The 17248-nt window shown below is 36.2% G+C and overlaps 1 protein-coding gene across 2 annotated transcripts in view; it reads right to left on the bottom strand.

Moving 5' to 3' along the window:
* Positions 1 to 17248, bottom strand: part of WDFY3 (WD repeat and FYVE domain containing 3) — a gene marked incomplete at both ends in the record, with an annotated part of 173774 nt that overhangs the window by 73456 nt on the left and 83070 nt on the right. For both annotated transcript variants that reach the window (XM_079701144.1, XM_079701145.1), the window contains 9 exons: positions 1817 to 2050; positions 3489 to 3668; positions 5903 to 6037; positions 7439 to 7674; positions 11440 to 11657; positions 11871 to 11991; positions 14955 to 15049; positions 16418 to 16579; positions 16663 to 16736. In XM_079701144.1, the coding sequence (XP_079557270.1) occupies positions 1817 to 2050; positions 3489 to 3668; positions 5903 to 6037; positions 7439 to 7674; positions 11440 to 11657; positions 11871 to 11991; positions 14955 to 15049; positions 16418 to 16579; positions 16663 to 16736 (1455 nt within the window). The remainder of the gene's footprint in view (positions 1 to 1816; positions 2051 to 3488; positions 3669 to 5902; positions 6038 to 7438; positions 7675 to 11439; positions 11658 to 11870; positions 11992 to 14954; positions 15050 to 16417; positions 16580 to 16662; positions 16737 to 17248) is intronic.

Raw genomic sequence — 17248 nt, 5'->3', positions numbered from 1 at the left:
CCTGCGTGCAGCAACGAAGACCCAACACAGCCAAAAATATATAAATAAATAATAAATAAATTAAAAAATGCTTTGAAATGCTTAGCATGACTGGTACCTAAATTACACTGATTTCTTTTAATTGACCAAAGTGAGATATTTTCACATGAATAAGATAAAACATTTGCTGGGATTTTAAGGTTTCAAATAAAAAGTTAAATGTTTTTGCCACTAGAGGGAGCAGAGAAAGTGCAGGTTCAGTTGTCAAACTGCTGAGGGTGGCATGTGGGAAGCTCCTCACAGAGAGAAGCAGTTAGTCTTTTACACTGACTGAATCTTTCATAAAACATTATTTTCAGAGCTCTGGCATGTACTGCTTGACCCTATTTATATGAATTGGCCAAAAGACTGAATGTATAGGCAACTAATTATATTTTAGATCCCCTTTAATGATCTTTTATTTTTTATTATTATTATTTTTTTTGCGGTACGCGGGCCTCACTGTTGTGGCCTCTACCATTGCGGAGCACAGGCTCCAGACGCGCAGGCTCAGTGGCCATGGCTCACGGGCCCAGCCGCTCCGCGGCACGTGGGATCTTCCCGGACCGGGGCACGAACCGGTGTCCCCTGCATCGGCAGCCGGACTCTCAACCACTGCGCCACCAGGGAAGCCCCATTTTTTCTTGAGATTTTTCTAGGTGAACATTTGGTTTTCAGGGATGGTCAATTTCTAGAGCCAGCAGTGTGACCACTTTAGGGTTTGTTTTCTGATGCATCAGCTAGTTCTTATCACTTATCAGGAGAATTAGCAAGTGCAATGGTCTAAATGTTTGTGTCCCCCCGCAAAATTAATAAATTAAGCCCTAAGCCTCAATGTGATGATATTAGAGAGGTGGAGCTTTCTGGAGGTAATTAGGTTTAGATGAGGTCATGGGGAGTCCACATGAGGGGATTCCTGCCCTTATAAGAAGAGGAATAACCACCTGAGCTCTTTCTCTGCCATGTGAGAGCAAGGCAGCCATCTGCAAGCCAGGAAGAGGGCCCTCATCACAACCTGACCAAGCTGGCATCCTGATGTCAGGCTTCTCAGTCTCCAGAACTGTGAGAAATGACTGTCTGCTACTGAGGCCACCCAGTCTATGGTATTTTGTTATAGGAGCCTGAGCTCAGATACCAAGCAACCTACAAGTTTGCTGCCTTGGGGAAAATTCAGTAAGTGCATATTGAGCACCTATTATGTGCAATGCACCATGCCTTAAGCCCCACAGGACACTAAAAGCAATAATACCAGAAGTGATAAATAAGAGGGACTGAAGTAGGGAGTTATAAGCTAAGGAGACAATGCTACTGTAAATGACTAGGGAAGGAGCTGGAACACTAAGGTCCATGGGCCAAATTCAGCCTATAGTTGTTACTGTACATAAAGTTGTACTGGAACACGGCCACACTCACTCGTTGATGTATTGTCTGTGGCTGCTTTCTCATTGCAACGGCAGAGTGTAGTAGTTGTGAGAGACTGTACAGCCCACAAAGCTGAAAATATTTACTATTTGGCCCTTTACAGAAAAAGTTAGTCAATTCCTGGTCTATCCAGGGGAAGGGTGATAAAGGACTAAATTAAGGACATGCCAAGAGGAAAAGAAAGAAGAGAAACAAATCGATAGGGTGTATATTAGCACATTTGTGATAAAAAATTCCCATAGCCCATATGTTCTGCCTTTACAACCCAAAAGAATTAGAAATCTGAAAGGTATGTGGCATAAAACTTGCTTGGTTATTAACGCTCTCATTATAAAAACAATTTGAAAGAGATGTAAATGCATTTCTTTGTCTTTACCTCCAACAAAAGATCAATTAGTGGAGTCTGCTTGCTGGCAGGGGTAAGACAGAGGTTGTCTATTATTAAGACCCGCATGAAGTCAAAAACGAACTTTTTAGCTGGGTGATTGGTCAGGTAGGTCTTGACGCCCACGTTGCAGTACTCTGATTGGCTTCTGTTCATCCCTGTGTCTGCTGCAAAGGCTTTAAACTCTTCCGCTGGAGATCCAACTTCATCATCAAGATCAGTCACCTAATAAAATCAAGTGGAAATATATCCTAGTCACATTTGATTTCATTTGATATTTTTACTTCCACCAAATTGTAGAAGCAACAGTATTTTTGTTCAGTGTTTACCTCCTATTAAGCTATTCAGTGCATTACAATGTTCACTTTGCTTTACTTATTTTCTCTTTTCAGGGTGGTAATCAGGCACCATATGTCAGGATTACTCAACACATGCTCTTTCTAATATTAAACTACTCACTGGCCACTAACCATATAACTGCTTTATGTTGAATTTTATCTCTATTGTGGATAACTGAACTTGAAATGAATGAAATAATAAAATGAGAACGACCATATTTGCTTATTTAAAACATACCTACTGAGAAGTCAAGTGTTATAGACTTTCAGATAAAGATCTGGCATAATGATTGCACCCAAGGGCTGACCCATTTTTGTAGGTAAAAAACAAAACAAAACAAAACCCAAATAAGTAAATAATACAAAACAACAACAAAACTAGTACCAAGTTTGAGCCAACAGAAAAAGAAAGAAGGATTAGAAGACAGATTACAAGATGCCAACAAGGAAAAAACATCGAAATATGACTATAATCCTTTTTTTTTACCAGAAATGTGGATTCTAAAATTATAAACAAGCCATGGTGTTAAGGTCACGTGCTATACTTGCCTTTCTCCTAAAAATTGCCATAATTTTAGAACGAGTATTTCACCATTATACGTGAAGAAAAATTAGTATGAAGAAGATACCCTATTCTAGGCTCTCAAGTAAGTGGTAGAAGACAAAACATCATGAAATTCTGAAGTTCAATGGAAGAATAGCTGTCTTTTGGGTTCGTTTGGGACAAAAGAAGTATTTATACTACATATGATTACAGTCTAATAACTTTCTCTTAAGTTAATGTAAAATATGAAAAATAACCGTTGAACAAAATAGAAAAAGTTGAATAGAAAGGACAAACATACATGTCATTTCTTACAGACAATCAATCCTGTAATTAATTTGTAAAGACATGTCATTTCTTATAAAGACAATCAATCCTGTAATTAATTTGTAAAGACTAAATACAGGAGATGCCTAATTCCTGAGATAAATGAAGTGGAAATAAATTTGGTCTGACTAGAGTTCTGTAACCTGATTTCACAACTATACAGCTATCATTAAATATAAGAAGAAATGGATCAACAACTACACGAAGAGGGAATTCACTAATGAGGGACTTACAAGGATATGGTAAATGAAAACAGGAAGTAGAATTCACTGTTATTTCAGGGGAAAGCAGAAGGAGCATGTGGGGAGCCAGATACCAGATAATGATGTAAGAGATGAAGCAGAAAGTTATGAAACTGTAACTTGGTGAGAAGCTTAAAAGATTGGCCAAAAAAATCTGCTAACCATTGGAGCAGACTAATTCCAGTTTTGATATTTTCCTCCCCCTTTCCTACCATCTCTGAGTAAGGGCGAATGTTGAAGGGGAAGACCGTGGCTGCTAATGCACACAGGAAGTCAGGGCTCATCCACATGGAGGCCAGGTCTGGGACGTTGTGATACAAGTATCTAAAGAACTGCATCAGGGTCACAGGATATTCCCGGAGCCAAGATCCCTCTTCTTCTGACTGCCAAGGCTGTCATGGGGACAAGAGAGGAAATAACATGTTAGAAAAACTGACACTACTAAAAGTTACTCACTACTCTTCTAAAACCGGATAAATTGATGGTCCAGAACTCTTGTAAACCACACACAGAAGCAAACACACAGGCCGACAAATCTAGAAATAAGCTAAAACAAAGGTGATACCCCTAGAAACTGACAGGATGTTTTTCTATTCATTTGAGGACTCACAGCTCAGTAACTGGGGTCAATGGTTTTGATTATTCATCGTTATCAACATGAGTATGGCTGGAGCCAGTAGTGGCTCTATTCCTTCCCATCAAAGGTGCCCCATCCTCCATCACACCAGAGAGTTAGGATTAAGATAAAAATGGGGAAGTTACTTGACCTTTCTGAGCCTCCTACTGTCATATAAAAAATGAGAACAGTGCTCTTAACCATTATGCAACTGTGATATTGTGATTCATAATAAGAAATATATATTTAGTCTTTGTCCCATTTCAGGCACAGAGATCCTAAAACCCTTGGCATTTCCTAAGTGATAAAAGAGCCATAAATGTGTCTTTTTTTGTTAATCATAACAAGCTGCTTTCCACCACACTTGAGTTTATGTTGATGGGCTGTCTTGCCAGGGGAACCAACCATGGATGGCACTAGAGGGCTGGAAGTTAACCGAACCTGTTCCCACAGTCTCCAGGGACGAAGAGGGGCTGGAGACCAGGTTCAATCACCAGTGACCAATGATTTAATTAATCATGCCTGTGTAATGAAGGTGCCATAAAAATAAAAAACACAGGGTTCAGAAAGCTTCTGGACTGATGAACATGTGGAGGTGCTGGGAGAGTAGCAGGACGGAGAGGGCGTGGAAGCTCCGTGTCCCTTCCCACCTTGCCCTATGCACCTCTTCCATCTGGTTGTTCCTGAGATACGTCCTTTTATAATAAACTGGTAATCTAGGAGGTAAAGTGTTTTCCTCAGTCACGGGAACCTGCAATTTATAACTGGTGAGTCAGAAACACAGGTAACAACCTGGACTTGTGACTGGCATTTGAAGTGGGGCAGGGTTGGTGCAGGGGAGGGGTATCTTGTGAGACTGAGCCCTTAACCTGTGGTACCCAATGCTACCTCCCAGTAGATAGTGTCAGACCTGAATTGAACTGTCGAACACCCAGCTAGTGTGGTGAAACCTTCCACATACTTGGTGACCAGAAGTGTCAGACGTAAAGTAGCGTTGTAGTAGAATACTGAATAAAGTAGACACACAGGAGTTGTTTTTCCTTAAAAGCCTTACAACAATAACAGTGATGATGATGATGATAAAAGAGTAACAAAAAAAGAATACATTTCAACAATGCTTATCTTCTGATACTTGCCCAGAGAGTAGCTTCTTTTTCAGCTTAGATTTTTATAATTGTTTATGAATAAAAACCAAAACAAGAACCCCAAAGCAGTCTAAATTAACACAGTTAATAGTAACATTCTTTTCTTAGATGGCATAAGAATAATTTTGACTAAAATCAGATTTATCAGGTACTTGTAATCCAAAGAGTCTAGTTAATAATTCCTCTTACAATGTGGTCCTAAATCGTGTAAACAAATTAAATCATTATTCACGGTATTCCTGTAAGAAAGGTAGGAACATACATTTTGTCATTTACTCTTTCTATTTTTCATATCTAAGTTAGAAATAATTAGAATAGAAAACATAAAAACAAATACAAAATAAAACTTGCACTGATAACATTTTAAATCTCTAAATGAGAGTGATTTTAAAAGTTCAAACAACATATCGCAATGACATACAGTACAATATATATTTGTTATATACACTTATACATTGAAATATGTATTTTATAGCGCTAACAGCATCAGTTAACACTTATGAAGTGCTTACTCTACACCAGGCACTCTTGTAAGTGCTTTGTGTATATACTAACTCATACATCCTCACAACAGTCCTAAGAGATAAATTCTATTATCACCAGCATTTTATACATAAGGAAACTGATGCACATGCAGTTAGTATGTCTGAAGTACCAGAGTTGGGATTTTGAACCCAGCTCCCGAGCTCAGGATCTTAACAACTGCATGGTCTTTCCTTACACTAAAGATAACAAAACACAGAGGCTGAGGTTCCAAAGACCACGTAGTAAATAAAGAGTTATGACAGCAAAGGATTCTTCAATTTTAAAAAATATTACAGGCAGGAGGAACTACCAACAGGTATCAGTATCTCAGGGAACTTACTGAATTCAGCATGCTGCGGAGCATCCCCAATAATAAAAAAGCAGCTTCTGTGTATACGTTATGGATAGAAGAGACCACAGTTCCACTGGAGGCAGGCACTCCAAAGATAAATGTCCAGATGGAATCTAAATCAAACTGCAGAGGTGAAAGTGAATAAAGATTAGCCATTGCCAATTTTTTTCAGTAGAGACCCTCAAAAGTTCTAATATTCTAAAAGTTCTTTGAAATTAGTTTTTTCCAAAGTGAGCAATGACAAAGAGATAGAGACCTAGCACTCCTCCCTCCTATATTTTAAAACTCATTTTTACATTTACAAGACAAAGTGAATATTATGTATCATCCTGCCTTAAGTATCTATGTTAAAAACATCATTTTCTTTTTTTTTCCTAAGGAAAACAAACAAAAATAAAACACTTGCTAATTAGCTAGGCAATGAAATTAAAGAACTGATGGTTTTAAGCAGGATCTTTTTAAAAAGCACATTGAACTTACTCTTTCCCCCACTCTCAGCAATGTTCTAATTCACTTTTAGGTTACATACAGATGAAGGTTTGATGAAATAAAAATCAGTTTGAGGAGATTTATTCATAGTAGTTTTATATAACACTTTATGACTATGGTGTCATGCTTATTTTGAAAATTACATAACCAACCAAACTGCTAAGCATGAATCTGTACTGTGACTTAATGTAAGGGTACAGACTCAGCGTTTTCATTTAAAAGGTTTTGTCAATGACTAGAGTTGATGTGAATAGCATTTTGGCATTATTATGGAAGTATAACTGAGTTTAAAACTAAATTCCTATGTCTTTGCAGTGCCACAAACATGAACTACATAAAGATATCCATGATAGTCTCAGATTAGAAATTAGGTAAAGCCTTACTGTTTTCCTAACGTGGACATTATCTGTCATTAAGAACTTAAAAACATTTTTCTAATCAGACTTGTACTAAGAATCCTTTCATACCCACCCAATTTATGGTATGTACACTACTCCATTTTTTTTTTTCCCCCAGTACGCGGGCCTCTCACTATTGTGGCCTCTCCCATTGCGGAGCACAGGCTCTGGATGCGCAGGCTCAGCGGCCATGGCTCACGGGCCCAGCCGCTCCGCAGCATGTGGGATCTTCCCGGACCGGGGCACGAACCCGTGTCCCCTGCATTGGCAAGCGGACTCCCAACCACTGCGACACCAGGGAAGCCCACTACTCCATTTTTAATTCTACAGAAATTATATTTCTAGATAAAATCATGTTACTCAAAAGAATTCTTTTGATCACCATTAAAATATCATCCAAAGTCTTCACACATATATAATCATATAGAGTAACCATAAAGAGAAAAAGGCCAAATAGGTACAAAGGACTTCTTTTTGGGAAAATTTTCTATGGTACTTTCCGATTTTTATATTCCAAATCAAATCCCAAACGTGAGAAAGGGATGGAACCAGTTGATTTTAGTGTGATTAACCCATCACCCTGCGGTGACTTTCTGACAAATGTAATTACACTTACACCCTACTAGATAATTCCTACCTGGCAACCCTGCTTACATCGGCTGCTGATGACAGGCACACTGACCTGCAGGTTCTCAGGCAGCTCACTAACTGGCTGCTGCAGAAACAATGCCATGAGGAGAAAATAGAGGGCAGGGACATTAGTGTGTTTAGGAAGGAATGACTGAAGAACTGGAAAACCAGGAAAATGACAAGCATCCCGGTTAATCTCCCTGACAGTCGATCTCCCACCAGCACTCCTGCCCACGTTGAATCCTAAGAGAAGAGGAAATAACGATGAGGACAAAATTAATAATCGATTACCATGCTACATTAACACAGAAAGGAGTAGTTCAGCATATGTGACATTTCCATCCAGAACATTCACATTAATATAAGTAATTAATTACTCAACTGTCGAATTAATCCTTCAGTCAAAAGTTTTACTTTACTATCTCTTTGACTTTGGTAAGCCTGTCTATTAGGATATAGGTCTCAAAACATAGCTGAGGCAGTCAGATACTAGACGTAGTATAAATTCTACTCATTAAAAGAAAGACCTCCAAAGAGCTCTAACATTTCCCTAAGAAGAAAGTAATACTCAAAACAGCCAGAATTTAGGATGCTACAAAAAAAGGTAACTTAAAAATGCACCAAAATATAGTTAATATATTTCATTTGTCCTAAAATCATGATAAACTAATTACCTTAAATGATCTATGAATCAAGAGACAAGACAAAATGAATATGCAAAATAATCTTTCCTCACAACAGGATCTGTAACTCTGCTGGAAAGCTGTCTGGCAGTGGGATAGCAAGTCTGAACCCACGGTCACTGTGATTATCTGAACATCCAAAGTCCGTTCTAGAACCACAGCTCTACCAGGAGTTGATCGCTGCTTATTAATGTGGCTTACAGCACCAGCCTTTCTATCAATCCTGTTTCCTCTGTTATATAACTAACTTTGGGAAACAACTCAAACATCTAGTTCTTTTTTTTTTTTTTTTTTTTTTTGCGGTACGCGGGCCTCTCACTGTTGTGGCCTCTCCCATTGCGGAGCACAGGCTCCGGACGCGCAGGCTCAGCGGCCATGGCTCACGGGCCCAGCCGCTCCGCGGCATGTGGGATCTTCCCAGACCGGGGCACGAACCCGTGTCCCCTGCATCGGCAGGCGGACTCTCAACCACTGCGCCACCAGGGAAGCCCTCAAACATCTAGTTCTTTTGCCACCCCAAACCTAGTACAGTGCTCAGTACAGAAGAAATGTTGGCTAGAGATTCAATGGAAAACTTCTGCAAACAGCAAGATGAAAGATTGACTTTTACTCTGAAACAATTTTTATTTCAAATGAATATTCACATTTTTTTCCAAGTTCTTTTTTCTAAGATGAAGTAAGCACATACTTGTTACTACTTAAAATAATGAAAGAGAAATTTGTATCTAGGTGGCTTTTTAAATAGTTCATCCAAATCAATTGCTCAGTGTGATATGAATTAATCTTCTAAAGCGTGCTCTTCTAATTAACAAAAAATTGGACAGCAAATTACCAACCTCTTTCATGTATCATCTCATTTCTTAGACAATGGGCATGTAAGAAACTGTTATTATCCTTTTTATAATGTAGAAAATATGCGATTTGTTCAAAGTCATAAAGTTAATGAGTGGTGGCACCAGGACTTGGAGCCTGTAAAGCTATACTGTCTCCACTGGCTTTCTCAGTGACATTGCCACATTTCTGAAAAACTGGCTGCATTAGGATGCTGGGTGATTTCTGTTTGTAGTAAATTCTAAATGAAATCATGAATATAAAAAAGTCTGAGACTTAAGAAATCAAAAAACATAAAGTGGTATTTTATACATTAAGTAGGAAAAGAAATTTTGATCAAATTATATGTCCTAAATGAAAACCAATACTAGCATTTATTTTCCTTTCCAAATTTTCACACTCTATTTCCACCCCATAATTGATCTTAAGGAATATCTAATATGTTATTAGCAATTAAGCATTAATTTAGATTCAAGTTACAGCTACATGGAAGGTATTTTTATAAAGAAAAATCTGACAAAAAACTAAGAAATATGAATAAAACATTCAAAAACTTTAGGTTGTTCATCAGATCAAAGAGAAACAGAATCAAATGAGATGATATATCTATATATATGTAGATATAGATATACATCCGTATATATACACAAGTATGTATGTATCAGATAGATATTCAGGAAAAATTACATTAAATTGAATCAAATTTAAATTAAACTTAAATACCTAGATTTCTCTCTTAGAACTAAAGCAGCATATGCAATGTACAAGCAGGTATCAATGAAGCACAAATAAATTCTAAGACATGAAGTCAAGTAGGTCAGATAAATTAAAAGCACCTTTTCCTGATATTACCGAGTGATGTAGGACAGAAAAAAGGACAGAACTGACCGTCAGAAGACAGATACTCAGACATATTACTGTCTGACGCAGGAACCTTATGTATTTAACAGTATTATTTTCCTAATTAGAGAGAAATTAATTCTTAATGTATACTCATTAGGTTTATTTCCTATAATATATAACTTATATACCATAAAATACATACACCCGTGTCTGGAATCCTGAAGGCAAGTGAGATGACATCTGTTAAATAATTTTGCAAACTGCAAAGTCCTCCGTGAAACTCAGGTGTTATTTTGGCCTTCAGTGAGAAGCGGTGCTGTCAGTTAGCATTTAAAACTCTTACATTCTCCGAACTCACACTGAATTGTGCCTTTCACTGTTTATTCTCTTAGTAGCTACTAGCTACTATTAAGGTCAAAAAGCTAAATTTCTTGCTACGAAACTGTTTATGACACTTGTTGGCTATATCTTTCTCCCAGAGTCAATGCAAAACAGCAATCTATTTTTCAGATCATAAAAGTCTCTATAATGATAATAATTTTAAATGCATATTTTAAAGCAGACAATTTTCTTGAGAAATCATTTCACAGTGAATTTCTTTCTTCATCACAAAGTTCCTTGAGACGTTTTTCACATGTGAAATAACAATAAAATAATCCTATGGTGTAAGCTCTATCTTCCTACCATTTGCTTTAACATTTGACAAAGTAGTGCAGGTTGCACCTAGGTATTGATACTTGAACATTTTTTTTAACAGATAAATTACATATTAAATTCTGATCCCTAATTTTTCCACCTGACAGGGTAAATAGCTATTCTTAATGCTTATTGCAGAATACAATTATATGATTTTAAACTGTAATGTTATAAAGACAAATATATTTTTTAAATACTTTAAGAACTGAATGACTATAATTTTCAATAAAAACATTATCTTAAATATATATTTTCCAAAATAAGATCATTAATATGAACAGAAAATATATACCAGTTCAAATAAATCTAACATAGGAAACTGTAATTTTCTAATATTGTTTAAATGCTCAGTTCCGTGTTGAAAACAGCATAGAACCAGTGAGCAGAGAATAAGGAGTTTTGGCTGAAACTTCAATGAGCTTAAATCTTTGTGTGGCAATATAACATAACTATTAAAAGCATGGGTTTTGGATTGAGTGACCTGGATTCAGATTTTGACACTTCTTACCTGACAAGTGACTTCACCCCTATGCCTTGACTTTCTCATCTGTAAAATGGGTATTTATATATCATAGTGTTACTGTGAAAATGAAATAAGTTATTGTGAAACTGAAAAGTGTTTGTAACTGGTACAGAATTAACGCTCAAAATATTATTATTAATTCAGTTCTGATAATTTGCAAATTGTTTATACATCAGAAAGGGGACTATACAACAAAAAGAAATCATAAGAAATTTACTTGAGTTTTCACATCTTAATATCCTGTCTCTGACTTCAGTTTGATTTGCAATTAAAAAAGCCAAATTTTAAACTTTTTATGCTTTTTGCTCTATCATTAATTAAAATTCATGACTCAGTGGTTGTTAGACAAACTGAAGAGTATAAGCTTACATAAGATTTAAAAACAAAACACAACAGCTTATTTCAAAGCAGCCGACTGTAAAAGTCCCATACCTAATACAGTCCCGATCTTATTGGTTAAGACGGAATCTGTCTGTTCCAGCCACCCTCCACCACTGAGTCCTTCCTTGAACTTGATGAGAATAGACTGATTACTCAGTAGGACGACAAGAATCCTCATGGCTGCCGTAACTGTGGTGGAATGCAAGTGTTCTTCCATAAACATCATAATCCAGTCAAAACCCAGCGTCCTGACCAGCTCTTCGCAAGCTCTATTCAAAGATAGATGGATTAAACAAAACAAACGTTAATTTAAAGGATTATGATTTCAAATTAAAAAAAAAGACTAGTTTCATTCTTGAGATACGATAAATTTCAGGGTTTAAAAAAAATCTACTAAAATTCAGCGGCAAATCTTTCTTTTGTCTACCATGAATTAACTAGTAGTAGCAACTATTACCATCAATGCTCAAAAGATTACTTACTGCAAATTAATGCTTGTCTTTTCTTTAGATGTGTAAACCAGTTTTAGTAAGATATCTAGAAGTCTGTTCCTCAAAAGTATAAGGTTGGCAGACACAAGACCTCCAAACTCTTCTTCAGTTCCTACAATGAAAATAAATACATTAAATTGCCCTAGCTGATAAACTAGGATAAAATATCCAACACTGTTCTAGGAAATCTCACTGAAACACATCTGTCAGAAAACATTTTCTCTAGGAGTACTTTCCACTCAAGTGAACAAGAAAAAGGGTCCAACATTTCTCTTTAGAATCCTGAAAACTGTTCATTTACTTAAGACATTATCTAAACAAGTGATAATAAAGACTGTAACCCTTTTTTATATTAATATTCCCTTCTCCTACCAACAGGGGTAAAGTAATCAAACGAGGATCACACGAACAAAAATAACAATGCAAACCCTTGATTTCTAGTCTTTTTGAAGGACTTAAATGGTTAAAATTTCCAGATTTAAAAATGAAAAGGGGAAGCATAAATTATTCAATAATTATAATACATAAAGTAACGTGAGAAATAAATAGCAAAGACAAGAGGGAAAGGCACACAAATGCACAGGAGAACTTGGGGAAGAAAGGAAGGAAGACAGAAAGCTTACGGTTCTCAATGGACAGTACTGGAAGAACAAGGGACTGGGATCAATGGCCTAGTGTTGCAGGCCCAGCTCTGCCACTAAGAGCTCGGGGTTAATAAGTCACAGTCCACATGCTTTCTTTCCTTTATTCTATAATTGAAGCTCAGGCTAAAGTTTAATGACCATGGCTATATGCTTTTACTTGTTTGGGCAAGGGACTATTTTTACTTTTAAATAGTATCTTTTAAAATGCTAACTTAGTGCCTTAATCATTGGGAAGGGTGCTTTAAGCTTACCAAGGGGAACTCAAGATTCCCTCCCGGCTAATAGGCAAAGCACTGGTAATTTACAAATTGCCTTGTTGACAAATGGAATGGACAACCTAAATTGACAAACCAATTACTTCCTTTCTATAAAATGACAATCCACATAGAAACTAAGAATTCTCCTTAGTTTTTATGCCTATTTTTTTCACTGACAGTTATGTCCCGCTAATTTTCAAATACAGTTTAAAACAATTAACTCTGAAAGAAATTTCCAGGTTAACTTCTTTCCATTCGAACTGATGCTTTACTCCACATTGCACTGTCCTTTCATGCAATTTATTTTATTTTGCATTAATTATTATATCACCGTTCAGCCATTTTTTGGGCAGGTGTATCCTGAATACTATGTAAGCTACATGAAAGAAAAAACTATGGTTTTAATTTTTTGGAACATCCTGTTATACTTAAGACAGTCCAGTCCACACAATTAAACAATCAAGGTCATATACTAACAAGAACAGCAATATGCTTCTGATTTTCTCTATTCTTTCAAATGGCAATAAATTGATGAGGAGAAGACTACTCTAATCAACTTGGCAGATCAAGAGAAAATTTTCCAAATTTATACATCCCTGCTACTCTGCTCTTGTCAAAAAAAGTTTACAGCACTAGTTGTAGTTATTGAATTCAATGGCCAGCAAGAAATATGGAGACTAGAGAAATATTTTTCCCATATCTTTTTTTTTATACTTGAAATAAACATGTTATACAGTTCCAAAGATTTTAAAGACTTTCCTTTTTTTTTTTGGCCGCATGGCACGGCATGTAGGATCTTAGTTCCCCGACCGGGGATCGAACTCGATCCCCCTGCAGTGGAAGTGTGGAGTCTTAACCACTGGACTGCTAGGGAAGTCCCAGGACTTCCCTTTTTAATTCCTATTTACTTGGCTTATATTAATTCAGAACTTAGAAATAATCTTTGTATATGGTAGAATAGTGCGGTGGTTAAAAGCTTAGAATGCTGGTTTGGACTACCTGAGTTCAAATGCAGTGGTATGATCTCAGGTAAGTTTCTCTTAAACTTTCTGGGCCTCAGTGTCCTCACTTTTTGTAAAACTGTGATAACAACAGGACCAATTTCATAGGACTGTTATAAGATTATATAGAGCACTTAACAGTGCCTGGCAAATATTAAGCACTAAATAAGTGTTATCCATTGATTTGATCTATATGCTTCTCACCCACTGCTAATTTGCTTCACCAAAGAAATATCAACATTCTTCCAAATGGTAGGAAGTAAGTGGTTACTGGCCTTATATTCTGCTCTGTGATTTGTAGAAGTCAGCCTCTCAAATCTCTCAGTTTCACCTTTGAAAAACATAATTACACCACTTTCTCTTCTTATTCATGAAGCACCAGAGAGGCTGTGCTCTGACTGATACAGCCAACATGGAAGAGAACTCCCAGATGGATAGGGTCATAAGAGTTTTAAAGGAAATCATTTATGTGACATAATTTGGGAATAATGTAACAGGATAATAATGTAAATAATGCTGAACAAATATAAAATATTGTGAATTTAATTACAGGTTAATCTAAAGGTCCTTTTGATGTTTTCCAAGCAAATCTCCTGCTCTAGAATACACAACTGGAAAAATACATTCTAACAAGAGAAAAATATGCTTCAAGGGAGGAAAGTTTTTTTTTTAAAAAAAAAATGGTTGTCATGGGCCCAGGAACTACAACTTAAGAAAATTTTATTCTACACTTACATAGAGTGATTCTAGTAAAACGTTCTTTCCCTCAATGACTATTAAATATTTAACAGGGAAATAAAAATAACCGCAATATAGATACAATTCACTTTAGCAAGAATCGATGTTTCTGAAGAGTTTTACATAAACTAAAAAAAATAATGTTCAAAAATTAACTGGAAGAGTTTATTATTTAAAGGAACATTGCTATAAATCCTGTAAAAATAAGAAAGATTTTATTTTTAAAGTAAATTCACACCCTATTCAATTTGTAGGTTATTCTGTACTTCTGCATATCGTAGAGGCTTGGTCTAAGACAAATACGTCTGTGAAAGACCAAAGAAAGTAATGTAAGGAGAAAAGTAATACAACAGCGTCACATATAATTTAGGTCTAACTTGTGTCAGAAGAAAACAGGGTATAGTAATTAGGTTCCAAGCTCCAGAATTGACTCACCAGTGTCAGGCTTCTCTTCATGGTTTATTTCCATAACTACAAATTTCTCACAAACTGCAAAGGTTGGTAAAGTAGAAGAAATAAACTGGCCAAACCTTTAAATACAAGAAAAAAGAGGTTATAGATTTTATTTTTTCCTCTCTCCGAAACAAACAACACTAAGAAACAAAAAGCAAAGAAATGGAAACCAAAATAGTACTTCTTATTTTAACTAATCTTTTACAGACCTCACATGATTGTATTTCATTTGCTTCCCCTCAAACTATTGCAATTAACATTATATATGCTATAATGTTTTAAAATACTATAGGGAAAAATATACTTCATCAGAAATATGAGTCCTTTAATGCACTAATCTAAATTTCAAAAACCAAAAGGTATGATCCAGATTAAAATGTCCTAACATTATCTATATGGATCTACTGTAGCCTAGTAGTTAAGTACCTGGGTTTTGGAAACACAGGTAAGATTAAAATCCTAGCTCTATCAGTTTTTAATCATGTTACTTGGGGCAAGTAGCTTAACCTCTCTGGGCTTTAATTTCTTAATTTGTAATGTAGAGAAAAATAAAAGCCTTGATAGGGTTCAGTGATAATTTCAGCAAAGTGATCATCATAACACCAGGATAAGACCTAAATAAACATTGTTAATAATAATGACGAGCTCCAAAATAATTTTTAAACTCCAGTTTTAAATTTGTCACCAAGTTAAAAAAAAATGCTTTCAAGATAACTGTGTATAAAATGAGTGATTTATGTGCTACACCAATTAGAGATTAGTTTAGTGGGAATACTCTAGCAATAATGTGTGATTTCACCTGTAATACCTGAGCAATTACATGACAAGCAGTGATTAAGTCTAATTTAAGCAGTTCTCTACTTGGAAAATATCTTAGGTAGTTTTTTTCCTTCCATTTTCAGTCAAGATGAGAATTATCATGGGCCTATTAGAACAGTTCTACATACACTCCATAAATATGTCTTAAGCCATATTTCACATTGGCAGCAAAATAATACTCATATAAAAGGTCTGAATATACAACAATAAAATACCACCATCAGTTTGGGTGATAGAGAACAAATACAAAAGACATGGCATGTCCGCTTTGGGTGTACGTGCGTGTGCATATGTGCTTCTGCACGTACACTGGAGAAGTAGCAAGGCTTGGGGAAGAGGGCTGTGGACCAAGAATTCCTACACTGAACATTTTTATGTCCAGGACAATCAGCCTCACTGGGCTAATTTTAACAACTTTTCTCACCAGAATTCTACGATTCGCTAGTGGCAACAACTGGCTTTGCAAGATACATTCATGTTTTCCATGCCTTACAAATATCTAGAATAGTATTAATTTTACAGGTGTTACCTAGGCATAGGAACCAATTACGTTCATCTCAATCGTCTTAACCTCGTTGGTACTTTTAGTTAACAAACAAACAAACAAATACAGAAGTTTTCACTACCTGAGCAGATCATTGCTGTTGGGAAAACCTTGCAGTAAGAAGCTCAGCACATTACTAATAGCAGCAATGGTAGGCTGGGATAAAGACATATCTCGAAGAGTCAGGAGTAGCTTTGGGATTAGCTGGAATTCCCTCATTAACTTAGCATTCTTTGAAGCTTCACTATAAGAGAAAGAAGATTTTATACACTGTACTAGTATCTCTTCTATAACTGAACAGCTAACAATTTAGGTATCAACTAATACCTGGACTCTGTGAGCAATTCAATGAAGTGTTCAAATAAGGAAAGATGAAGTTCATATGGTGCATGGAGCCAGACCTATAATAAAATAAAGAGCAGTGGTACATTTAGGGTTAAAAATACCCCAAGACCCAATCCAATAAGCGCAAATGCAGCACATATAACTTATTTCACTTAATTAATTGAATATAACCACCTTATTAGTTTTTATTTATGGTAGCCCTTTAAAACTGTCTGTATACAGGACTTCTGGTTCTGTTCATAAAGAGATAATTGCTGTGGAAATTACCCTCCTAGAGTAAACAACTAGAAAGGCAAGATCTATAGAAAATTTCTCTGGAATCAATGACTGAATACTATTAGTGAATACTGCATACAATATACTGAATAGAATGAATACGGAATACAAAAACTGAATGACAGGAATCTTGTGTGGGTCCAAAACTAGAAATAACCACTGCAAACTGGCACAGCAAACAATGCCTAAAACTCACAAAGGGCTGAAACTACTTTGCACTCCCACCAACCAGTATAGAGACTTCATAATACATGGGGAGGTTGGGTAGAGGTCTCAGAAGTGTAATACCTTA

This window comes from Hyperoodon ampullatus (genome assembly GCF_949752795.1).
Source record: "Hyperoodon ampullatus genome assembly, chromosome: 1".
NCBI lineage: Eukaryota > Metazoa > Chordata > Mammalia > Artiodactyla > Ziphiidae > Hyperoodon > Hyperoodon ampullatus.
Note: the sequence above shows the minus strand (reverse complement) of the source record. Positions and strands in the feature narration are given on the sequence as shown.